This window comes from Vombatus ursinus, unplaced genomic scaffold (genome assembly GCF_900497805.2).
Source record: "Vombatus ursinus unplaced genomic scaffold, bare-nosed wombat genome assembly UNPS02014810.1, whole genome shotgun sequence".
NCBI classification, from domain to species: Eukaryota; Metazoa; Chordata; class Mammalia; order Diprotodontia; family Vombatidae; genus Vombatus; species Vombatus ursinus.
In genome coordinates this window covers 7,767,513-7,794,451 of record NW_020954588.1, presented here as the reverse complement: position 1 = coordinate 7,794,451, position 26,939 = coordinate 7,767,513, and the positions used below count along the sequence as shown (strand labels likewise).

The 26,939-nt window shown below is 40.7% G+C and overlaps 1 protein-coding gene across 1 annotated transcript in view; it reads left to right on the top strand.

The window, feature by feature from the left end:
* Nucleotides 1-1,382: 1,382 nt before the first annotated feature.
* Nucleotides 1,383-26,939, top strand: part of PCOLCE2 (procollagen C-endopeptidase enhancer 2) — an 82,448-nt gene continuing 56,891 nt past the window's right edge. Inside the window, exons 1-2 of the mRNA XM_027876000.1 lie at nt 1,383-1,732; nt 3,175-3,283. Coding sequence (XP_027731801.1) covers nt 1,647-1,732; nt 3,175-3,283 — 195 coding nt within the window. The 5' untranslated portion in view covers nt 1,383-1,646. The remainder of the gene's footprint in view (nt 1,733-3,174; nt 3,284-26,939) is intronic.

The window sequence follows — 26,939 nt, the reverse complement described above, 5'->3', positions numbered from 1 at the left end:
TGCACCAAATCAGAATGTCATTAATCATAAACATTGGTAAGACTTTTCAATAATCCATTTGAATGTGAATCCATTAAAAAAAAAAAAAAAAAAAAAGGATTGTGAAGGAAAAAAAAGCAAGTTGTGATCGCCAGTCTGGCAAATTGTTCTTCGCAGAAGCACTTGGGGCAAAGCCAGGAATGTCTGTACACGTTTTCACCAGCCTTTCATCCAGTGAACGACCCTTTCAACAGAAGAGGGATCAATTTTAAAGTAATAATGTGACCCCTCAGGCAAAGGAACTTTTTTTTTTTTTCAAAGCAATGTTCTATGCTATTCAGGACCATCCTAAGCCGGGGTTTGCTAGAGTCAGTTATAACCACCTTGGGAGAGCCCGATTGTTAAATTTTCAGTGTGACAGTTTAAACCTTCCTTCAGTCTTTACAAATCAAGGCTTAATTGACTGTTTTGTTGATTGTCTAGACTTAAGAAAGTGTTAATAACGCAGATTAAACTTTCCCTCTCCCCAGCTCGGTTGCTAAACATTTACCAGCACGCTCTAGTATTGCGTAGTAAATATTGCTTGAAGTCAGCAGAAGCGGAGAAGAGAGTTCGAGGAATGAAGTCATCACCAGACTGGAGACCTGATGACTGTAGGCTAATCATTAATAGTGACAATAGTAATAACTGGCATTTTCAAAGCGCTTTAAGTTTCGCAAAATGCTTTACATCCATTATCTCACTTGAGCCTCACCACAACCCTGATCACAAGGTTTGATGATTCTGATTTTGTCTTATTAGCTCGAAAGGCCTGCTTCTTTCAGAGAGCAATTCACTGGGAAGCTAATGGCCTGAAAATGCAATTCCAAATCCCCACCCAGAAATCATCTGTCACGTCCTTAGTCGCCCTCACACCCTTTTTTAAAAAATGAAACTATTGAAATGAAACGTTGGCTTAAAGTAACAAACTGAGCAGGCTTCAAGTAAAACTGGAGTTTGGATTTTTTTTTTTTTTCTTTGAGTAGGTGAATATGAGGAGATAGCGATGGAAAACTGAGCCTTCAGTTGGGCAAAGCCAGGAGGTCCAAACACCTTCCTTTAATAAAATGGCATAAAAATACACCTCCCCACCTTTTTTTCCCCAACTAAAAACCCCACCTTATTAAATTCCCACATATAAACACGCTGTTATGCAGTGTGCTGCCTGGCCTCATTCAGTGGGATTTTCTTTTCCACACCCTCTTCGGAAGTTTGAAACTCAGAGTTTGAGAAGAGTTTTGAGTCACGGAGATGGGGAAAGGAGGAGGAGGAGGAGGAGGAGGAGGAGGAGGAGGAGGAGGAGGATCTGGTCGGGAAAGCAGCCTCCTCCTCCTCCTCCTGCTGCCCTGAGAACAAATGGTATATTCATCAGTGGCTTCTCGCTGCCAGAGAGACTCCTCGAGGGAAATTCTGTGTAGAGTCTGACTACACTACAACTCTCCCTTTAAAAGCCCTCCCCGCGGGCTCGAAAACCGTCTGCTCTATGTGCATTTAGTGGCCTCCCGGGTGTGAGTGAGAGTGTGAGAGTAAACGTGTGCTCGTGCGTGTGTGTGTGTGCGTGCGTGTGTGTGTGTGTGTGTGCGTGTGTGTGTGTGTGTGTGTGTGTCCGCCTTGCGTCTCCATCAGCCATGAGAGGCGCCTCCTGCATCCGCTCCTGGCTCTGGCTGCTGCTGGCTGCCGCGGCTCAGGTCTCGGGGCAGCAACCACAGGAGAGGTAAAGAGCCTGGGGCAGAGGAGGCGCGTGGGGAGCAGTGGGAGGATGGGGCTCCGAAGAGCAGCTGCTGCCCCTGCTGCCGCTGCTGCCCCTGCCGCTGCTGCTGCCCCTGCCGCTGCTGCTACCATTGCTGCTGCTGCGTGCCTGGGCTCAGAGGCGCACAGCCACTGCCCCCGCAGCCTCGGACCCTCGCGCGGCCGCCTAACTCACTGCGCCCGCAAGCCCCTCTTAGTCAGCTTCCCCGGAGCCCCAAAAGCCGGGTCGGTGTCCTACCGGACAGCTCAGCTCTCAGTCCGAGGCATTTCTGCCCACCACCCTCTGGTCCACCACCGCTTGCTCCAGAGCCTCTCACAACTGCGCGTCTAATTGGGCTTCCTTTCTCTGGGACGCTGGCACTCTGGCAACTCCCTTGTGCCTCGGTCCCGGCTCAGAGAGCCACTGGGGTTTCTGACGACGCTCCTCTGCATTCTGCCCCTCTCCTCTTCCCCTCCCCCTTCAGCTTCCCTGAGTCCCGAGCTCTCCCTCACCCGGTAGACCCTCTCACTCTTTCCCACCTTGGGCAACCTCCATGCTGGAGTTAGATACGCTTCTCCCCCGTCCCATTTCTGCTGTTGCAAGCAGCTGGTGATATTATCATTAAACCAAATCCCCTCACCACTCCCGCTGTCCTCCCTGTTCTAAGTGGGGGTGGGGGGGATCAAAAGGGATTCCCAGACCCATGTGGCCACCTTTCTCTCTTTAATTTCCGTCTCTTCTGGGAACTTTTGCCCAGTGAGTGGTTTAAGCCCGGGGAAACAACATAAGCTGGACGAGAGAAATTCTGGGCATCATGCTGGGAGGTGAATTCCATGATCTCAAATTGTATCTGCTGCATTTAGCTAGGGTTGAGAGTCAGGGTTTTGTCAAATTTTACCCGTAACCCACCTCCACTTCCACCACTATCCTTCTTTCCTCTATGGAAATCTTGCTAATAGGAAAGTCTCTTAAAAAGGAGAGAAAGGGGAAATGCATCTGTCAGGTTCTAAGAAACTCTTGTCTTTCATCAATTTGTTTGCTTTCCTACTCTAAAAACAAACTAATCGTTAGCCCCTTCTTTTCTTCAATATAAACGGTAGCCAAAGGGATTTTTTTAAAATGTCTGTGGAAATAAATTGAACATTCTGAAGGACTTGATTTTTACTACTTGTTTGGGCGGCTGAATTATTCAGTTGCTTTTTCTAACCTTGCTTTTATCATGATTAGAACTGACTGAATTGAAATGAATGCTCAAGAGGTAGTGTCTTTTAAAATACATGTATGCATTGTGTGAATTTCCTTGTGTTTATTCATTTGCATTATGAACATTTTCAAGGTTGGGATTAGTTATTGAATATAGACAATGTTGATAGATTGTATTTCTAAGTGAAACTTTATTCTTTTTGTTGTTGTTTTAATCTTCCCAGACCTGTTTTCACATGCGGTGGCGTTCTTTCTGGAGAAACTGGACTTATTGGCAGTGAAGGATTCCCTGGAGTCTACCCTCCCAATAGCAAATGTACTTGGAAAATCACAGTAAGCGTTTTAAATATTGTATTATTGTGATGCTGGGTTGTTGAAAACAAGGAAGAATTGCTTCGTTTTCCCTCCAATGCCAGGATCTGTGCTGGGGGGGGGGGGGGGGGACGACACCTGGCATAGTCAAATGCTGAATTGACTTCAACTCTTTGAAAGATTATTAATACAAGTCCTGGTGCTTTCTCATCTTAGAGACTAAGTGCATTATAAAGGGCGTGTGATAGTGCTTTGAGAATTACCAGATAAATTTTTAAAGTAGAAGTGTTGCTCAAATCCCATCTCCACATTGTTCAACTTTCTGATGTAGTATTGGGAAATGAGAACATCAAATTATTGAAAATGGCAACAGCATTGCTGGTTTTTCTACTGTACCATGACCCTTCAAATTCATTGTGTTGACTTTGCTCCAAATAGATGTGAGCAGGGAATAATAATAACCGGCATTTATTTATACAGTGCTTTTATAGAGAGGATCTCATTTGATCCCATTGTTGTTATCCCCATTTTACAGACGAGGAAATAGCCTGACAGAGGTTAAGGAATTTATCTAGGCTTACATGGATAGTAAGTGTCTGAGACAGGATTTGAACCCAGGCAGTCAGTCAACAAGCATTTATTAAGTTCCTACTACATGCCAGGCGCTGTGCTGAGCTATGGGAATACAAAGAAAATTAAAAAAACACTCTTTGCTCTCAAGGAACCCAGATCTTCCTGATGCCAACTTGAACATTATGTCCATTGTGCTATTCTTCTTCTGTCTCAAGGACAAAGGATAGTATCTCACCTTGGCATCTATGAGAAGGATAAAAAAATGTAGCATCCTGCTGTTGAAATCACCAAAAAAGGCAGGTATCAAAAAAAAATGGAAGGAGAAACAATCTCAGCCTGATGTGGTCGGGTTTTTGTTTTTGTTTTTTTTTTTTTTTGGTTTTTTGTTTTGTTTTGCTTTGTTTTTTTAAGGCATTGGTTGCCTGTGCCAGGAAAGCACAATGAGTATAATGTTGAGTCATGGTTAGATTCTGGAAAAACAAAGACTGAGGCAATGTAAAAATGTCTCATCTTTTAACATCAGACCAAACACAGAGATTTTTAGTCATTTCCCCTTTTCTTTTGATAGCCACTGTCTGTATTTTTCTCTCTCTTTTTTTTGGTGGCAGGGTTTCATGCTAACAGCTGTACAATACAGCATACTGAGTATTTTCTTCATCCAATATAACTTTATTCACTAAAATAGACTGAATTAACACTGATCTCAGGACTATCCATAAGGTGGGAAGACAGATTCTGCAACTATGCTCTTCACTTCTATAGAGGCCATAACCTGCAAAGAGGCTTCTTCACTGAGAAGGCTCCCTGGGCAAGTGCCCTCCTATAAATAAACTTGTCTCTCATCCATTGTGGAGGTTTTACTAGACCTAGATAAATGTCCTTTTGTGGTCAATGCTCTAGCCTGATAGGCTGGAAGAGTCTACAAGATAGAAATAGGGAATATGAGGAAAAGATAATGGTTTCCTGGTATCAGCGTGACAGAAAATGACTTGGAACTAAGCATGAATTGGAAATGTGATTCTGAGAAAGGCTTAAATGATGAAATTTTTATGTTTGCCTTGAATTGTTATTAAGTGTGTTAAATGTTAAGAAGTAAGTGGCAATAAATGGATGAGAAAAATTAAATTGTGCTTTGAAGCTTTAGTGTGGTTAGAACGCTCCTTTGGAACAATTTCAGAAAGAAAGATCTAGCACCTTAAGGTTTGCAAAATGTCTTACAAACATTTGATCCCCATAATAACTCAAAATAAGTATTACAATCTCCATTTCTCAGATGAGAAAACTGAAGCTTAAAGCTATTTAAGTGATTTGCCCACGATCATAGAGCTAGCAAATGTCAGAAGCAGGATTCTAATCCACGTCTCTTCTGTCTCTAAGAAGAGCTCTTTCCATTAGGCCACTGATGCTTCTCTAGAGAAAGGAAGGAGAGTTCGATGTTGCATCAACATCTGAACGTGAGAGATTCTGCTGGAAAATACACTGCTTTGGAGAGGTAGCTTTGGGGTGTGGGGGTGGGCAGGATAGACACCCTGCTTTGTGAAGATGATTTATTGCTTCACAGCCAGTGGGTGAGGTGGCAGGGTGCCCTCCCCTCACAGTATGCTTCAGTATCTGTAACTAGCTCAAAATGTTTTTAAAATATTTCCATTTGCTATTAAAAGAGTCATTGCAACTATGCCTACATTTCTATACAAATTACTTAGATCATAGGATAAAGGGAAGAAAAAAGAAAAGGAAGAAAGGAATGGAGAGGAAGAAAGGAAGAAAAAGGAAGGAAGGACAGAAGAAAGGGTGGAAAAAGGGAGGAATGGAAAAGAAGGAAGGGAGAAAAGTGAAGGAAGAAAGGAAGGAAGGAAAAAGAATGGAAGGAAGGTTAACTAAGCACTTACTGAGAACTATGGACACAGATACAAAGTAAAGATAATGTCTGCATTCATGTAGTTTACAGTTTAATAGGGAAGCATTCTAATGGGCCAAGAGCAGAGCAAGTAACTTGCCCAAGGTCACTGAATGAGTTCTTTGGGAGACCCAGGACATGAACCCAGATTTTCTGACTCTGAATCCAAGATTCTTTCCACTCCATCTTGCTGTCACTCTAAGAGAATACAGTCGTGGTTTTTACAGTTCAGACAAGGTCAAACCCACTTAGTTAAGGACATTAGAGTGATTGCCAAACAGGAATCCTCTTTCAAAGATACAGTAGTTTGAGAATGCATGAGGCATGTAGTACAAATAAGTACACAAGCTGCTTTTTAGAAGACCAAAAAAAAAAAAGAAAGAAAAGCTTTGAAGTGAGTGTTTGATTTTAGCCAATAAAGTTTGTGCTCTTTCAAAGGACATCACTTTGATTTCTTGCTGTAAAAACAGCAGCTCTATTCTGAGAATGGCAAGGAGAGTTCAGTAAATGCTCTTGGTTACTGTTACAGCTTTGGCAGCCCTGAGTCACAGGGGTCCTCATTGACACTGGCTCACTTGGCTGCCACAGAAGACTCAGCTGGGCAGCTTTAATTTTCTGGGTAGCTCTAATATGTTTGTAATCTTTCAGTTCAATTCAACAGGCATTTATTAAACCCCTGATACATGCAAAGCACTGTCCTTGGTGCTGTGGATACAAAGCCAAACCAAATCAGCAACAACAAACAGTCCCTTCCCTTAAGGAACTCACATACCACTAAAGGGTTACAGTGTGTGCACAGATAAGGAAACACAAAATAATTGGAGGTGAGACAGAACACTAGGGACTAGGTGGCTTAGGAAAGATTTCTTGTGGTAGGTGGGCGCCTGAACTGAACCTCAAAGGAAGGTAAGGCACTTCAGAGGAGGAGGTAAGGAGAGAGTGCATACCAGGCTTGTGAGAAAGCCTATGCAAAAATGGGAAGTAAACTACTGAGTTTAGGGAGCAGCCAATAAACCCCTTTGGCTAGGAGACAGAGGTCATGAAGTCTGGAAGGTAGGGTAGAGCAAGAGTGCTTTCAATGTCAAGTTTTTGTTTTATCCTGGAAGTAACAGAGAATCACCAGAGAATTTTTAGCAATAGAGTAACATGGTCAGACTTATACCCTAGGAAAAGTATTTTGAAGGATGTACTATTGGGAAGATGTCTTGACTGGAGAGAGAAAAGACTGGGCTCAGAGAGACTAATTAAGAAACTATTACAATGGTCCAGAAGAAAGGTAATGAGGACTAGAATGAAGGAGGTGACCATGGAAGCAGAGATAAGGGGACAGAGATACAAGATATGCTGTATCCTAGATTCAGCAAGACTTGACAATTGACAATTGATTAGCTGTAGGAGGGAATGTGAGGGAGAGGAAAGGGCCAAAGGCTGACTCCAGGATTGTAAACATGGGGACATAAAGGGGAGTGAGGTTCCATAAGTCAGAGGATAAGGTCAGGTGGGTATCTAGTTCTCCCTTACTGGCTTCTCAAGGTGGGACCATATGTGCTCCCGAGTAGTAAGTGCAGGGGGAGGGGGTTTGAAATCTTTCTATTTATAGCTCCTCTAGATTCTGGGAAAATAGATGGAGTAATAGATTCAGGTATAGCTTTGAGTCTACAGGGACATGAGCTAATTTTGTTTTCCAAGCATTTATGACTGCAGCTGGGAAATGGTAGCAATAACTTGGAGACCTAGAAGATACTGGCTGTTGTCCCACCTCCAAAGACAGCCAAATGCCTATGTTTGCTGCCATACAAGTGATGGCACTATAGAGCAACTTAGTTGAAGTCTGTATCCTGCAGGTTGAAGGCCCCTCATTCAACTATGGTGATCATAATTACTCATTTACAGAGTGCTCTGAAGTTTACAAAGTGTTTTCCTTAAATAACATACAAAAAAATGACTACAGCAGAGTAAAAACAACAGAACTTAATGTTCCATAATTATGATGAAAAAACCCAACCACAAAGAAGAGAAGAGAAAATGTACCTCCCCTCCTCACTTTACAGAGATGGAGAACCATGGGCATCAAATACTATATATACTGTCAGAGCTGGGTGATATGATGGCTAGTTTTGCTGAACTCCTTCCCTCTCCTCTCTTATTTTTTCTTTTTCTTTTTTTTCTTCTTTGTTACATGGCATGGTTCTCTGAAGACGAGGAAATACTTTGGAAACAATGATGGTACAAAAACAAAATATCACTAAAATTTTTTTAAAGGGAAAAAAAGCACACAAAATATTTTCTTCATGACAGTCATGTCAAGTTCAGCAGTATTTCCTCGCCCTTTTTTTATAGCTCAGCAAACAAAGGTAGTATAGTGGATAGAGCACTGGGCTTGGAATCAGGAAGTTTCATCTTCATAAGTTCAAATCCACCTCAGATACTTACTAGCTTTGTGAGCAAGCCACTTAACCCTATATTGCCTCAGTTTCCTCATCGGCAAAATGAGCTGGGGAAGGAAAGGGCAAACCACTCCAGTATCTTTGCCAAGAAAACCCCAAATGGAGTCATGAAGAGTCTGAAATGACTCAGCAACAACAACAATGGTTCAAGAGGCAATATGGCATAGTAAAGAGAGGGTCAGCTAGCCTTGGAGTCAGGAAGACCCCAGGTCAAGACCGTGAACAAATCAATTTGCCTCCCAGACTCCTAGACAATTGCTTAAGGAGTTTCCACAAGGGAAGCTCCCCACGCTGATGCAATCAAAGGTCCAGACCAAAATAAACAAACAAAAAGACCTGAGCCTCCTAGAAGTTAAGTGATCACATTTCATTTACATAGCAGTTTTTTATAAACTCTAGAATTTTTCTGACCTTCTGAAAAAATCCTTTAGGTTTCCTTGGGATATTGGTAACCAGGGTTATTTAATTTGTGATGCTTACAGAGAAATGAGTTATGCAGGGACAGGACTAGATCATTCTATCCCCTAGACTTGGATGGCCTTGGTTATCCTTAGCTATTACAGATTTATGATGTCAAATCTTTTCCAAAAATGGATTGTCAGAGACTAAAGGGTGATCTTGAGGGTCAGGAAATATTCCATTGATTGTACCACCATTAATTTATTGCAGGATCTTGGGCAAATCTTTTCAGATTTGTATGCATTGGTTGTCCCATCTCTAAACTATTCACTTGCTGAGCTTGTTGCTAAAACGGGTTGCATAATATTTGCTTTCTTTACATAAGAGGAACAATATGGTTTTTTTTTCTCTTAAACAGGACTAAGTAACATGAGTAAAATAAGATCTAGCTGCTCCATGCTTGTCCAATCAACACTATTCAGAATAGACTTGCATGATAGCCATGTCAGCTGAATTGTGTTTATAGCAACTATGCAAATTAGATTGATTCAGATGCCTGCAGGCTTCTTATTAAGATGGCAACAGGCAAATAAGAATTTTAATAACATAGATTACACAGCCCACCACTGAATCAATAGCTATTGATTTTACTATCACTGGTGTGACATTGGCAATGATGGCCAAGACAAATAAAAGATTATGGAATCATAGATTTAGAAGTGGAAGGAATCTTAGAGATTTATTCATTCATGCTACAAGCATTTATTAAGTACCTATTAGATGCAAGTCATCCTGCTAGATATTGGGGACAAAAAGACAAGATTTAGAAAAATATTCCCCAAGGATCTTATATTCTACAGAGGGTATGTGCCATTTATACATATTAAATAGGGTAAGATAATTTGAGGAACAAGAACATTAATGGTTTAGGATGAGAATACTTCATGTGGTATCTGTGGATTTTTCTCTAATACTTTAATATTAATAAATCAAATAATTATATTAACATTAAATTATATCATTACATTAATATTAATAATTGGTTTGATATTTTATAGGTATATATCAATATAAAAGTTTTTCTTTGTAGTCTTATGTACTTTATTGTATGCATTTTAAAATATTATTCTGAGAAGGGGTCCATAGACTTTCCCAGACTGCCAAAGGGGTCAATGACAAAAAGAAAAGGTTAAGAACTCCTGGCTTTGGGATAAGGAAAGACCTGAACCTTGAAGGAAGTAGAGTTCAGGGAAGGAGTATACTCCAGGCATCCCAGACAGCCTATGAAAATTCATGGTGGCCAGAAATTATCTATTCCAGTTTCTTGATGTTACAGATGAGGCCCAGAGTTACTAAATGACTTGTCCAAAATAACACTGGTACTGAGTGGTAGAAGCAGGATTTGCTCTGAGATCCTCTGAATCCAAAGCCAAAGTTCATCCTACTTTTCCCACCCTTAGTAGATATAGACCTGACTCACTTACAAGTCAGGTTTAAAAATTAAGTGCATATGATAAATCTAGTGACAATAAGAGTTATAATCTAACATTATTTGTCAGAAAGGGAAGGCATATAGACATTTTTTCCATATCTAAATTGCTCTATGAAGCAAATATAGCAAAGAAAACAGGCTGAATAATTTCAAAGTAAAACATAAATGAAACAGCAATTGGCATGTCCAGAAGATAACGGGGATGCCTACGGTCTGACCCTCAAGATGGTGGCAAAGGTAGGGGGAGGGTTGATGGAGGATGGTGAACTGAGAGGCCTGAGTAATAGAAAGGTGATAATAACGTGCTAATGTCACCTTGCCAAGAATAGGAACAGCTGGACGTGCAGCCAGAAGAGATGTGGGCTTTAATCTCACTTCTGATATTCACTAGCTGTGTGACCTGGGGCAAATCAATTGCTCTCTCTGAATAACCCATGTCCTTATCTACAAAATGAAGATTGCAATTTCTCTAATACTTCCCTCACGCGGTTGTGATGAAGAACAAATGAAATATTGTGTATATAAAGGGCTTTGTAATAAATGACAGATTTTATGATTATTACAATGTCATACCATTAGTTCCTTTGGAACTTAATCTTTTAAAAAATTTTTATTTTTAATTTATGGAATAAAACAAGCATTTCTATAACATAGTACAATAAAAAAGATGATTGCATATGAAATTGCAAAGCTACCATGCACAACTTGCTATTCATTTCAAATATACAACAGAATTATCCTGTTATCTTTCTAAAGTTGCTTAATTAAACAATTGTAAATTCAATTCAAATTGAAATTCAAAATCTCTAGTCCCCTTGATTTTCAGTGATTTGGTGATCTTGTGTGTTAAAGTCATTATCCTGATTCCATCACACTCTAACCTGTGGTCTCTATCACTGCAGGAAAGGGGCCGGGGCTCACGTGGGTCAGGTTCAGTCTTGAGCGCTTCTCAGCATTCATATTTATTGGCTCCTGTCTGCTCAAGGTTTCTCCAGAAACATCAGAATTTGACAAGTCTCACTAAGTGCCCTTACCTTCCGTATAACCACATAAACTAACACAATATTAAATTGGCAGCTAGAGAGCATGGGGAAATAGAGTGTTGGACTTGGAATCAGGAAGACTTTGAATTAAAATCCTGCCTAGCCACTTGTCAGCTGTGTGATCTTAGTAAGGTCACTAGTTTCCCCATCTGTAAAATGGAGATGTTGTAATAACATCTATTTCACAGGATTGTAGTATCAACTGAGATAACATATGTAAAGCACTTCGCAAACCCTAAAACACCATATAAGCATTATGATATTGTGACAACATAGGTTAGGCTTTTTTTTTTTTTTAAGGACTTGGCCATGTTAAGCAGACCAGAACCAGCCTCTTACCTGTGAGTGGCCAGAGCCGCACAAAGCATCCCAGAGGCAGAAAAGTCAGGACACAGAAGTTTAATTTCAAAGTGAAAAATGGTTGCAGGCAGAAATCCTCCTGAAGAGGAGAGCTTAACATGCTGGGGCAAGGAAGTGCTTTATATACATAAGTGGGCTGGACCATGACATAATCATGCACAGCCGTTCAAACAGTAGGCTCATGCGTGGACAATGCTGGCGTTCCTGGGTCCTGTGGAAACAGTCTCCAAGTTGGTTGTCTCACAGACACAAACAGGACCAGAGGTAGCATGGTGGGACCAGGAGTGCACTACCTGGTTTGGTTCACTTAGCTGTTGCAAGAAACAGGGATTGTGAGCATGTCAAAAGGCATGATGGATGGCTCTCAAGTACCTGAAAAATATGGGGGGCAATAACACCTGGTGCTGATCAAAGCAATACATTTTGCCAGAGGGTGAGATCATACAAAGTGCAGAGGAAGGTTGTTATGCCAAGCTCAAGGCACCACCTGCTTGCTGGTCCTTAGCTCTGGAAGCCAGGATGTCTCCAAATATCTTGATACCCACAAATAGTCAAAACAACCCCCCTTCCCTCTCTTCCCTCTTTGGTAGGCTTCTGCCTTTCCCTCAGGAACCTACACAGTCCTCCAGACTCCAGACTTATAAGACCACCTTGTGTATGCTACCTTATCCCTTTGCAAGGGGAAAGAACTCGAAATTGTTAGGGAGTCAGGAGACCCTGCAGTCCATATGACGTACATTACCAGCAAAGGCAGCCATCTGGGCCGTTGTGTGGTTCTTTGGTGGGCAGATCCTACTTTCCTTCACATCTCTGTCTAGTGTAGGCCACTTTTCTCTTGGGTACTAAAGGATTCCCTGGAGTGAGTCCCTAGTGTATAGACCCTCTCCCCTCTATCTTTGACCGTCTCCAGAAGAACTCTTGCAGGCTTAGGTGTGTGAATTTTATCAGGCATTGGGGGTCAATTCAATGTTCCTCCTTGATGCCAAAGCTAATAAATTGAGTCAATGCCAAGACTATAGGGCAATAAGGACCCAGGAAAAGGGAAATGTATACTTCACCTGGTGAACATATCCCTTGTTAAAGAAACTCAAAAGGGAAAAGGAGTTTATCACATTCCTTCTAGGGGTAGTCATTTGCTTTTTAGAGCAGTAAAGCTGTAACTAGGGTAAGGTGATCAGGGATTTGTCCCAGCACTCTGAATTTAAGGATGCCGACAGTACTTATGGTCCTCTAGTAGCATGGAAGCAACAGAGCTTAGCTTCTAGCGAGCAAGGATAATCAGTGTAAGAGGAAGCTAGCCGAGAGGAGGATTGAAAATTGGTTCTTCCCCTTCTCCGTTGACTCTCACTACCGTGGGACAGTGTCTCAGCTGAGGGGTCCTTGGCCTGGACACTGCTCACAGTGTTTGCCTCAAGCACAAAAACTCCCGTTTATGCCTCGGTCCAACATTGTCTTGTTCAATTTAAATGGCATTGACCTCCAGTCCAGAGTAATACTTACTGGACTGAAAGTGTGCTAATGTTCCCTTCATCTATCCATTCACCCCGTTGAGTCTTTTGTGAGCTGGTGGTCAAATGAGATCCAGTCTTTGCAAGGTGCCTGGAAGGAGGTGCTTAATAAATGCCTGTTGACTCGTGTTGAAATAAGATCAGCTCTATCTGCATGCAGTAGTGAATTCAGCCAGAAACTTGGCTCTTAAGTCATTTGATTATACTCAAGGGCATAGTAATTGGACCCAAGCTCACAGTAAGTATTCCTCCTTGCTTTCTGTGACCACAGCAGAAGAGATAGAGGGGAGGAATGTTGGCCTTCACCGCAGATTTCCTGGCCACAGCTGCACTGGAGAATGTAGAACTATGCAGATTGGAATTTGTCTTGACTGAGTTTTGGGCTTCTTTTTTTTTTAAACATGCATATATTTTCATTATAAGAACTATTTTTAGAAGCTTAAATAGTGCTCCACACTGCTTGTCCCAACCTCATTAATTAATACCTGATTTACAAACAAAACTGAACATAATTAGCAAAGAAATTCTCTTTGATCCTGGGAATTGTTTATCAGAAAGGGAACAAGGTAACTCCAGCTTTTCTTTAAAAAAAAAAAAGATTCAGAGATTTGATGCAATGAGATTGAACTGGAGACAATCCCTAATTGACATTCATTGGATGGTCTGGGCAAATTAAAAGATGAGTTAAAGGCTGAAGGATAACCTAAAAAGAAATGGAAGGTTTTTCTACCAAGGATCCAAAAACATGGACTTATGTGTGCTGGCTTTTAAGAATGCTTTTTTTTTTAATCTATAAAGAATGGGAAGAATGAAGGAAGGAAAAAAGCATTTATTATGCATCTGCTTTATGCCAGGCACTATGCTAAATGCTTTACAAATATTATCTCATTTGACCCTCACAACCCTAGGAGGTAGGTGCTATTATTATCCCCTTTTTGCAGATGAGGAAACTGAGGCAGACAGAGGTTAAGTGACTTGCCCAGGGTCACACAGACAGTAAGTGTCTGAGGCCAAATTTGAACTCAGGGCTTCCTGACTCCAGACCCAGTGCTCTAATTACTGAACTACCTAGTTGCCTCCAAAATTATATATATAAAAAAGTAAAATAAAGCAATTTTTTATTGACTCCTTTGTTTGGGCTACTTGTACATTCAATGCTGCGCTCAAGCAGATGTCCAGAAAATGATTCAGGGGGAAGACAAACGGAGAAGGAAATGGTCAAAAAATCTTTAATGGGTTTCTGGAAGTGAAAATCTCTTTCTGTACTTAATGAAAGTGATTTCTAGCATGCACAGGGCAAAGGGTGCTGCGCTTCAGGTTTGAATCTCCTTTCTGAGGCTCACTGGCTGCATGATCCTGGGCAAGACATTAATTTATCTGGCTCTAGATATTTGGGGATTCTATACTATCTGTAGTGTGGAATTCTCAGGTTTGTGGTGAGGATCATAGGGAAAGGCACATCTATCTATAGGTCAGTAGGAAGGGCAAAGGATTTGAAGTCAGGGAGTATAGGTTCCGATCTCACCTCTGCCACCTCCTACCTGAGTGACCCCAGGCTAGTCACCCAACCAAGTTCTCCTGGTGAATCTCTTCCACTCACTCCACCCTTACGTTATTCATCTTTAAAACCAGCAGGGAGGGACTCACCTCACCCCAGGACTATCAAAGCTGCCTTCTTGCCTCAAGCCTCTCCCCACTCAGTCCGCTCAAGTAGCCGCCAAAGCACAGGTAGACCACGTCGCCCCTCAAAAAACCCTGATGGCTCCCTATTCCCTGTAGCATCAAAGATAAAATCCTCTGTTGGACATTTCAAGTTCTCCATAACCTTCCCCCTTTGTACCTTTCCATTTTTCTCCCACTTGACTCCTGTCTTCAAACCTTCTGGTTTCACTATAATGTCCTACCTGTTGTTGTTTGTACACAGCTTTATCTCTCCTGTCTTTGGAGACATTTGAGCCATCCCTCATGTCTTGCAATGCTCACCCTCCTCACCACTGCCCAACAGTTTACCCAGCTGGCTTCCTTTGAGGCTCGGCTGAAATCCCACCAGTGACAGAAGGCCTTTGTTGCCCCATCTTTCCCTCTATGACAACCTTCCATGCTCTCTTTCCATATCTTGTATGTCCCTAGTTATTTACATGTTGTCTCCTCCATCAGAATAGAAGCTCTTTGAGGGCAGAACAGTGTTTTTACCCTTTTTTTATCCCCAATGCTTAGCATACTGCCTGCCACATAAGCACTTTATTAATGCTTATTGACGGACTGACTGAAGTTCCTGTCTAGCTCTCAAAATATCCATTATTATTGTCAGTATTTCTAAAGTGATACAGTACAAAGATAACATCCAGTAAGTCCAATATTAAAGGCAATAGAAATGAGAAAGTGTTTAATAGACATTAAAAATCAGTATTTAAATGCCTAGGATATTTAAAGCATTGTCCTAGGCACTGTACAAAGTTTATATAAGACACATTGCCTGCCTGCATGGAACTTATGGAAATGAAAAGAGACAAACACAAGTAACAATGATACACAATATTAATTTAAGTGAATGAATGAGTTAAAGAGCTGACTATGCACCACTTACTGTACCAAGCACTGGGGAAGCATATACAAAAGCAAAACAACCCCTGACCCCAAAGAGCTTACATTCCAAAGGGGGAAAACAATATTATTTCTAGGGGAGAGGTAGGAGAGAAAGGACATTTTGATCTGGAAAATTAGATTGAGTGGAGCCAATAGGGAGCCGATCCACATATATCTTTTAGGAGTAAGGTAGGATAGGTTTGATCATGGTTCCAGAACTGGAGAGTAGGGAGGTGAAGGAGGCTGAGGGAAGAGCTCAGAGTCAGGGTGGATGGTGAGAAGGAGATTGATGAGTATGGCTGGGCTACTCTGAAATAGTCTGCCAGGTGGAGTAGTCACTAGGCAGGACAGTAGAGCCCCAGGGCAGAAGCCTCAGAGATGGAAAGGTTAAATCTTTTGAAGTCTGGTCTTTGCTTCAGGTGGCAAGCTGAGCAGGGAGCAAAGTAGGGAATTTGAGAGGGGCAAAACTGCGTGCTATAGGAGGTCTGAGGGGGAAAGTGTTAGATACCAGATCCAGGAGATCAGAGAGGGCTTCACAGAAGAGATGGCAATTTGAGTTGGTCTTTGAAGGTGAGGGTAGGAATCCAAGAGGCCAAGAGAAGGAGGGTGAAAGACCTTCTTGCTGTAGGGGAGAGCCTGAGCAAAGCTATGGAATGCACAGAGTATCTTCAGGCACAGAGAGTTGGCCAGTTTGACTAGAATACAGAGTACATAGAGATTAGTAAGATGAAATCAGGTTAGAAAGGCGAGGTGTTACCTAATTATGGAAAGACTTGAACGCCAAGCAAAAGAAGCTTGGGAGTTTCTTTGGTAGATCATAGGAAGCCCCTGAAGATCTTTGCACAAATGGGTGACGTGATCAGATCTATGCAGAAGGATGAGTTTGGCCGTGGTATTGAGGATGTACTGAGTGGAAGAAGTGAATCAGGAATACCTGCTAGAAAACCAAAGTTCAAGTAGGTGGGTGAAAAAGACCTTTACCAGGATGATAGCTTTAGGAATAAAGAGCAGGAGAAGAACGTGAGATTTGTTGTGAAGGTAGAATCATCAGGAGTCAATAACAGGTTAGATGGAACAAGTGTCCTCATCATTTGACTTTAAGAGAAAAGACATACAATTCTAGACTCTCTTCAAGTCCCTGAAGAGAGAGAAAGATTTGGGGAAGGAATTGACGTGTAAAGCAGACAGGACCTCAATCATGTCCTCCTGCAGTTTGCCACACTGTACACTTCAGGGAACTATCCTTTGGATAAGATCCAGAATACTCTCTCTTGCTTGAGCCAAGTTACCCTGCTCCCAATGAAGGAGCTCCTTCAGTCTGTGCTGTCTGGTATACATTCTCCTATGTAGACGTTCTCTGGTTTCCATTTTGCTGTTGACTTGAATAAATGAGTTTATTTGCTATTTTCTATGTGTGTTCATTTTAGAACTGGCATTTGATGGGAAGGAAATCAAGCTTTGGCTACATAGCTTGGGATGCTCCTTTCCCATCAGGGGAGAGTGATTAGGAATTCAGCTTGAACCTACAAATTTATTTCCTCTATACTAATAATATTTAGAGGGATCAATAGATTAATCAATCAATAAATATGTATTAAGCACCTACTATGTACCAGGCACTTGCTGAGTGCTAAAGATACAAAAAAGGCAAAAGGTAGTCCCTGCCCTCAAGGAGCTTACAATCTAATAGACATCATTTTATCCTGGTGCCCTTTCTCATAGGAGAACAGAGTGGCCAATTTATGATCCCAACCTCTTACTCTCTTCTTGGAAGGAATCAAAGTCTCCCTTGGGTAATGATGAGTGGAAGAGATTCTAATGAAATCTATTCATGCCTCCTTCAGAGTCACATATAGAAAGATGCATGTGGGCACACAAAACATACGTCGAAAGATTCATCTTCCTAAGTTCAAATCTAGCTTCAGACACTTTCTAGTTGTGGGACGCTGGGCAAGTCATTTAACCCTGTTTGCCTCAGTTTCTTCATCTGCAAAATGAGCTGGAGAAGGAAATGGCAAGCCACTCCATATCTTTGCCAAGAAAACCCACATGGGGTCACAAAGAGTTGGACAGGACTGAAAAATGACTGAACAACAACGACACAATTAAAGAAGCATTCTAATTAATCCCTCTTCACATAGTAAGTTCCAAATGTTAAATTTATGATTGGTATACCCATGACCAAAATTAAATGGCATCAGGGATTTGTGGGTTAGCACAGTGCCTGGCCTGGAGTTGATGCCATATAAACACTTATTCCCTTCAAAGGGATAGGGACTGGATCTGTGATTTTATTTCCATAGGTAACTTCCAGGCCAGGAAACTCCTTTTACCAACGCAGGTTGGCATCTTCTCGGCAATATAGAAGTTTAGAGAGTTGCCTAAGGGGGCAGCTAGGTGGCGCAGTGGATAGAGCATCAGCCCTGAAGTCAGGAGGACCTGAGTTCAAATCCAGCCTCAGACCAAACACTTGACACACTTACTAGCTGTGTGACTCTGGGCAAGTCACTTGACCCCCAATTGCCTAAAAAAAAAAAAAAAAGAGAATTGCCTAGACCACCAAGCTCTGTGACTTGGCCTGGGTCATGCCCAGTATGTATCAGAGGCAAAGTCTTCTTATGGTCAAGGCCAGGTCTCTGTCCATTGGACTCTTCTTCCTCTATCCTTCAGAGCAATCAATTCTTAAAAATAAAAACACAGCTATTTCCTTTGTTAGTCAATACAAAAGCAGATCTAAGGGTTCTGGAGCTCTCCCCAGCCCCCAAGAATGTGATGGGACCCAATATTAATAACCCTTTCATTTCATATCATCCTGTTTGGGAATTAGGGTCATGCTATTCTGGTAAATGATTGAATAAGTGATATATTCTTTACACAATGGCATTTTCCTGCTTCCACTGAGGTCATTACACATTCTAATCATTCAGAATTGTGTTCTGAATCAATTTAGTTGAATTTAACAAACATTTCTTAAATATGTACTATATGTAAGGAGCTATGCTAGGCTCTGTGAATACAAAGACAAGACCATGACTGTCCCAGACCTCAAGAATTTACATTCTGCTGGGGGTTAGAACATGATATTCACCAGTAAGTAAATACAGAGATTATGTAAAGTAATGCTAAGTAATTTCAGGAAAGAAAGATTGCTAATAACTGGAGGGATAAGGAAAGGCTTCATGGAGAAGGTGATATCTGATCTGGGCTTAGAAGAATGTTAGGGATTCTCTCACAGAGTTGAGAAGGGAATGATGATGAAGGTTTGTTGAAAAAATAATTTTTAGGGGCGTGTTTTGAAAAAGCTACTTTCTTCAAAACAATGAGTAATATGCCTCCTATGTACAGGACACAAAGTGAATAATGATTACAAGCATTTGAAACATGATTTAGTGGTTATTTTCTACATGACCACCTACCAGACTCCACCATGTGTCTGGAAGATTGTTACTGATTCATTCAGTGTTTAAATCAGTTGTTGCATTGGCTGGTTGTCAACTTGGCACATCATTCCTAGGGCATCGCTTCCCTTCTCAGAACTGTACTCACCAGTTTGTTATATTTTGTTGACCAAAAACATTTTCTTCATAAACTTTAACAAGTTGGACATGGATTGCTATGATGGAAACATTTCAGAACTTGAATCACAGCACATAGATTGTTTGGGGCCCCATGTTGTGAAGAGTGACCATTCCTAACTAATGGGCAGGAATTTGAGTTATAGCTATGATGTGCAGTTATACAATTATAGCTGGTTTACTTGAACAGCATTACTATAAGCCAAACAAAATATTAATTTTAGTGTTTCCCTGGATCCATTCTCTTGTTGTCATGGGCATCCTCTCCCTGGGGTAGGTTGAAACTCATCCATGCCTTCTCATTCCATGGCATTCTTCTGCATGTATTCCTAGGATTTTTCCTTAGAGAATTGACTCAATACACTAGAGATACTTCCACATTTTATGGATACCTGTGCAACTCTTTCTTAGCAGTCCAACTGTTCTCCCCACTCACAACATGACTGACATATACAGCAAAATATTATACTCCTTACGTAATTATGTTAGCAGGATGTAGTAGATAGAATTCTGGCCTTGGAGTCATAAAGTTTTGGGTTCAAATCCTACGTAGGACACTAATATGTCTCCTCTATGACCAGGGAAAGTAACTAAACCTTCTTGAAACTCAGTCAGCTTTCTAAGAATTCTTTACAAAATATAGATGTGTAATCTGCACCCCAAAAAATCCCAGATATTTTATGTATTGGCATCACATGGCAGATGCATAATTTGCTGGCAATTAACTAAGCACATTTACTTTTCAATGATCTCTCTCTAAATCATAATGTTTTCATCATCTTTTCTAGAGAAGAAATTATATCCAGCACTGGAGAGAATCACAGAATCTCTGGGCTGGAAGGGCATCTAGTCCAACCTCTAGAACATAAATAAGAGCTTTGATTCTATTCTCAACTTGCTCTGAAATCCGGAAGGTCATTTAATGTTCCTCTGCATAAAATCATAAAATAAGTTTCCTGATGTTTGCCATAACATTGCAGGCCAAGTATATATATGTATATATGTATGTGTGTATGGATGTATGGATGGATTTGTAGATTTGTATGTGTATGTACATACATGTATGTATGTATACATATATACATATATTTGTTGACCTTTGCCTGTATCACAAATCAATTTACTGCAATCAACTTGCTGTGATGTTGGTTTTCATTTGGCATTACTGTGAACCAACAAACACAACACACTGAAATCTGTTGGCTTACCTGATCTAGGAACAGAAGACATAGGAAATGTTATCTTCAAATAAGTTATTTTATACATATATGTGTTTATTCACATTATCTACATACATCGACATGCATATACACATATATATTTATATATACATACATATACATATATAGATATACATGCATGTGTGTGTTTGTGTGGGTGTGGGTATAGTCCAGTTCTGGGCTAATGCTTCCAACTCACATTGCACTGGCAAATTAGGTCCCTAGAAGTTGATAGTTGCTCCCCTCACATCTCTAGGGGTGACTCTAGGGGTTTGTCATTTCTATAAGTATTGCTCGCAAGCCCCCATCTGGTATACTCCCCAATATCAGTCAACTGATTGACATAAATAAGCATTTAGAAAAAGGATAGCTGGAATAGTAGTTACAAAACCATCACCCCAAACTGGGAGGCATATAGGTCCCTGGTGGGAGTGAGATACAAAGATAGTGTGACACACATATAGGGAATATGTGGTGCTGAGCAGTAACTCTTAGCCCTAAGAGTACTTTTTATTCTTCTTCTTCAAGTCCCTACAAGGTTCACTTTGGGACAAGGTAATGTTCCCTTGTTCAGCTGAGCCGGCTCCCTATGGAGCACAGTGATTCAATTGATGTGGACGTCCACTGTTGAGTTGGGTCATGTAAGTCCTTAGCTGCCATGTTGACTCCTCACTAGATTTGGGCCCTTCTGCCACCAACTCCTGTAGTCCCTGCTAGTGACACTTCTACTGAGGACACCAGCTCCGAGGGTTTTTCCAACTTTTCAGAGCTCACAAGTTTGCAATCTGGCTAATTCTGTCTTTAAATACTCATTCACCTAAGATAAGGAAAGAATAAATACAAAAGAAACAGAAGTTCCATGTATTTATGAACATGTAACATCCTGCTGGGGAGATAAAGCAGCTGCTGCCCCTGCCCTCACCTGGCAGCTCATGGCATCTCTTGCCTCACTTATTGCCAGGATGGAAAAGGACACAAGGAACTGAGGGAGGGGCATATGGACACTTTTATAGGCAAATTCAGTTCTGGCTCCCTCTCTCCTGAATTACCAATTCTTTTTTTGCTCCTTAACCAACCAAAACACTTGTCATCACAAAGCACCAGCCCTGTATTCACTAATGGCCTGAAATAGGCTCATCAAGCCTTCACATGATGGTTTAGAATTGAACCAGGTAGGGAATATTTGGACATGTCCTCTGTAACCCACCTGGAAGGGCAGTTCCAAGTTTGCTCTAAGGACCAGTAACTCATTGGCCCATTTTCATTCATACGCACACACATGCACTCATGCACACACACAAATTGCATATTTGTGAGCTTTGAAAAATTAGACGAACCATCAAAGTTGGTCCCTTTAGCAGCCACTGTTGGTAGCAGAGACATACATACACACATATGTATATGTGTATATACACACATGCATATATAGGTGTACATGTATACAAAATTACACACATACACATAATTCCAAGGCTGCCCCTCTGGCAGGCTGCATAATAAGGTTCAAACTGAAAAGTTTCTGGAAGAACAACATAAATGTTTTAAGAAAATAAATAGCACTTCCATCCAGAAGTGGTGAAACGGAATTAAGGTAGCCAAAAGAAGAATGAGAACACCACTAAACCTTACTCCTCCATCTTACCCCATAACATTTGGAAGATCTAGAAAATAACTATTGATCACAAAGTTTTTCCTTCATAAAAAGACCTTTGTAATACTTTTTTTCTTTCTTTCCTTTTTTTTTTTTTGGCTAGGCAATGGGGTTAAGTGACTTGCCCAAGGTGACACAGCTAGAAAGTGTTAAATGTCTGAGGCCAAATTTGAACTCAAGTCTTCCTGAGTCCAGGGCCAATGTTCTATCCACTGCACCATCTAGCTGCCCCTCTTTCTAATGCTTTTTAATAAAGTTTTCCTTTTCACATTGTTGCAAAGATGAAACTTAAAAAACCAAAATGTTAAACTTTGTAGAACATTTTATATGTATGTATATGTGTATACGTACATATATAGACACATATGTGTATTGACACAATCAGCTATATTTATGCATATGTTATGCATATTTAGTTAAATTTATGTAATATTATGTTATATAATACCATATCACATCATATTTCATCATATCATGTCACATCATGTTATGTCATGTCACATCACATCACGTCATTATATTACATTACATTTTATATTATATTAATTCTATTCTATTCTATTCTATTCTATTATGTTATACTCCCTCTCACCCTGAGCCAGCATGACAGTGAGAGTTCATGGTTAGTCTAACTGAAGACTGGTCAATGAATCCAGGCCCTATGAGCATTTTCAGAATACACAGCTGATGCAATGCCTACATGGACTTTGGAGCATCTGAAGACATTCTGTAACCAGGATGGTTACCTAACTAACTGGTTTCCTAACTAAAAGGTAAATAGGAGCCTTTTTGATTAGCTGTGGCTGTGTAGCCAGAACTGGGGGTGCTTTCGAAAGGTACCTTGCCATTCTCTTTGAGAGATTTTTTTTCCTACTTACTGGCTTTCTGGTGAAAGAGATTGAAAGTGTAGATGAGAGACTGAGAGCTTTTAAGAGTTAGGAGAATGAGCCACTGAAGAGGTGCAGGACCTGAGCTTTTCAACTAGCCTTTGAGGTCCAAGGAACTAAGAATGACCTTCCTAGCACAGCCCAGCAGTAACTGAGAGAAGGCTTCATTCAACAGCAATGCTGCATTCGGGTGTGAACTTGGTGCCATCAATGATATATAAGTCATCAAATTAAGAAATCTCTCTCCACAGATGCAAGTGGTGTAGGGGAGAGTATTTCCCAAGATTCCCCAGGGAATAAGTAGGAAATATTTGTACTTATGTTCTTGTTATATCTTTGAAGTAAATATCCCTTTGTAATTGGAATGCTAATCACTGGCAGCTAAAAATGGGGAATATGCCCATGATTGGGCTTGAGCTGATGGCAGTAGAGAAAACACTTTTAAGGATACCCCTAGAACTCTGAGGGGGAGATATAGCCATTCTTGCTCTGGGAAAGTGAGGCCAATGTACTTCTTACATTTACATTTATAAGCATATATGTATGTGTGATTTTATATCTATATCTATATATACATATGTGCATATATACATACATATTATATTTCGACCATTATTTCACAGAATATTCCATAGCAAATTACTATTGCTTAAAGGGCTCTTGGATATTGATTTGTCTGACACTCTTAATTTTACAGATGAGAAAGCTGAAGCTCAGAGATAAGTTACTTATCACAGTCACAGGCCTCGTAAGTGTCAGAGGTAGAATTAGAACCCAGGTCTTCCTGATTCCAAGTCCAATGCTCTATACATTATGGTAGGCTGCATTAATAAGGTTCAAACTGGAAAGTTCCTGGAAAAACAACTGATATTTTTTAAAAAATAAATGGAACATCTACTTAGAAGTAGACTTAAAGTAACCAAAAGGAAAACAAAAGTGCCACTAATCCTTATTCCCCCATTTTAACCCACCTCATTTAGAAGCTAATTAGACTAATTATTAATCCCAAAGATTTCCTGGTAAAAAAGACCTTTATGATAGTTCTCCTTCTCTCAAACAAGTTTTCCTTTTTATTATTATTACAAAGATGAGACACTTTTAAAAAATGAAATATAGAACTTTGTTGAATTAACAATACCACAACATATATACCCAATGAAATCTTGAAGTGGTTTCAGGCCTTGGATAAAAGTCCTAGAGCCCAAACTCCCATCTACCTTCCTAACCCTACACTCCCACACAGGACTGTTCTTTTGGAAGGGATGGTTGCTTCAAGCTGGAGCCCCAACCTCCAATATTATTACCTCAAGCTTCTACCTTAAGCACTCAAGCACAGAGAGGCAGTTATAGTTGAGGGGCAAGAACCCTGTGTCTGGAGTCAGATGACCTGGGCTCAAATTTCCTCTCTGCTATTTACTGAGTGACCCTGGACAAATTATTTTCCCTCTTTAGTCCTCAGTTTCCTCATTTGCAAAAATATGTGATTGGAATCAATGGGAGATACAGCATAGTACAAATCTGAGGTCAGGCGACCTGGGTTCAAATTCCTACCTATGGGTCTCCTACCTATATAACCTTGGAGAAATCTGTATATCACTCTGAGCCATCAGTTTCTTCAACTATAAAATGAGGGGATCAGACTAGATGGGTCCTGAAGTCTAGGCCTACAAACTTTAAGGCCCTATAAATCCCATGACCAACTGCATGGAGTAAAATGGTATTTTCTACAGCACAGAAGGAAAGCCTTGGAGAAGCAAGAGTTTAGCGGGTGAGGTCCTGACCCAAGACGCAAAACTGATGGGTATTGATAGACATAACAAAAGTATCAGGCCCTCTGCATGGTTGTCTAATGATCCCAGGGCCTACTGCTAGTTTTAAAAAAAATTAAACTGACTACAGAAATTAAACCGATTTTATTCTCTTATTCTCAGCTCTTCCAAAGTTTCCCATGCCCTAACCTAGCTCGCAGTAGCTTCTCCAGGGCCTTCATAGAGTTATTCTCAATCTCTCTTCCAAGATGGCCATTATGAGGGAACAACAATAATGGAACTGAATACAACAAGACTGCCATCTCACTTCCCATATTTACCAACCAGTAATGCTTTGGTCATAGTTGGCCTGTCTTTGGAAAGTTCAAAGCCCCACCGTTAACACTAAGGTTTTCTTCCTTTGAAAAATGGCCTTTGATAATGCCTTTCCCAAACTGAAACATGTTGTTCTTTTATTATAGCTTAAAAGAAAGCATTTCTAAATGAAATATGGAACTTTGTTGAGTTAATATTACAGTGGGTAAACCCCAGGAAAGCTGGAAGTAATTTAAAGGCTGGATAAAAAGGGATTGAGAGTACCATCCCCTTCTTGCTTCTCCCCGTATTCCCATTGAGTTATTCTTTAGAAGGGAAAAGAGGCTTCCCACTAAAATATGCACTAGAGGATTAGAGCATATATTTTGGCAGGCCATTTATTATTTTTTTCTGCACAATAGTTGTACAAAAAAACACTGACATTTTTAAAGTGTCCAACTTTGATTTCTGGATGCTCATTTTTGGAAATGTTGGAGTAGACTCAGTACTTAGCAGTATTGAATCAGTTGATCAATGAGCATTTTTTAAGTACTTACTCTGTGCTAGGCACTAAGAATGCCAAGGAAGGCATGAAGGATAACAACTCTGAGATTCCAACCTCTAAGAGTCAAGAAGTCCAATGTAGGGGGAAATCCAATTCAATTCAACAAACTTTTTAAAAGACCTTGTGTATTCACCATGTACAAGAGACATCTAGTTATTGAGAAAAGAGGGCTGAACTGGGAGTCAAGAGACCTGGTTCTGAATCCCAGCCCTGACTAGCCTTCTAGTTGTGTGTCCATGGCCATCTCACTTATATTTTCTGAGCCTCAGTTTCCTCAACTTTAAAATGGACATAACAGTACTTGAACTACTGACCTCACAGGGTTGGTGTGAGGACCAATTACAGGTTGGATCCTGTGACTTCATTGTCACAGGGAGCCCCTAATGAATAAACGACTTTATAGGATCATGGATTGAGAGCTGGAAGTGACCATAGGAATTATCTAATAAAATCCCTTCATTTTTCAGATGAGAAAATTGAGGCTCAGAGAATTTAAATGACTTGTTCTGAGTGCCATAGGGAGTGTGTCTGAGATGGGATCTGAATCCAGGCTTCCCTGGCTCCATAGTTAGCACTCTATCCACTACTCCATGCTATACAGATGACCTAGTCTTCAACTTCATCTTAGAAAGTTGCCTAAGACACCGAAATGTGAAGTGACTTGTTAGGGCCACATAGTTCAAATCCAGCCTCAGACACTTACTAGCTGTGTAACCCTGGGCAAGTCATTTAACCCTGTTTGCCTCAATTTCCTCATCTGTAAAATGAGCTAGAGAAGGAAATGGCAAACCCCTCCAGTACCTTTGCCAAGAAAACCCCAAATGGGATCATGAAGAGTTAGACACGACTGAAAACAACCAAACACAACTGAATAAATAAAGGAGCAACTCTATTCATTGGCTATGCCAAGTTCAGAGATGAATTGGGTGGAACGATTAAAAAAATGTTCTCGAGGTAATTCTTGTAACCTTGTAGGGGTGACTCAGAGACTGGCTCTCCAGACACCAGGTCCTGCTGCCTCTGCTGTGAACCTTAAAGCACTATTGAAATGTGAGTTGTTATTATTACAGGACATCGTGGGAAATGCTAGGGAGAGATGAGAGTTTGATTCACCTCATAGCTAACTTTGTAAATTTATTGGACCTGTTTTCATAGACATAGGGGGCCTGCTTTCTTTGCCTTTCCTGGTCTGAGTGAAGCATTTATCCTTTAAGGTGGTCTTGCCCAGGGACTCCCTAATCGGAGAGCAGGCCTTAATCATCTTGAGTTGGGTAAGGCTGCTGGTAAGAAAGTGAATCAGGATGACTCCTTGATGCAATAAGTGGAAATAAAAGAAGAAAAGAATTATAGACTCCTAGATCCAGAAAATACCTTTAAGATTTACTGACTTAATCCCCTATTTTTACAAATA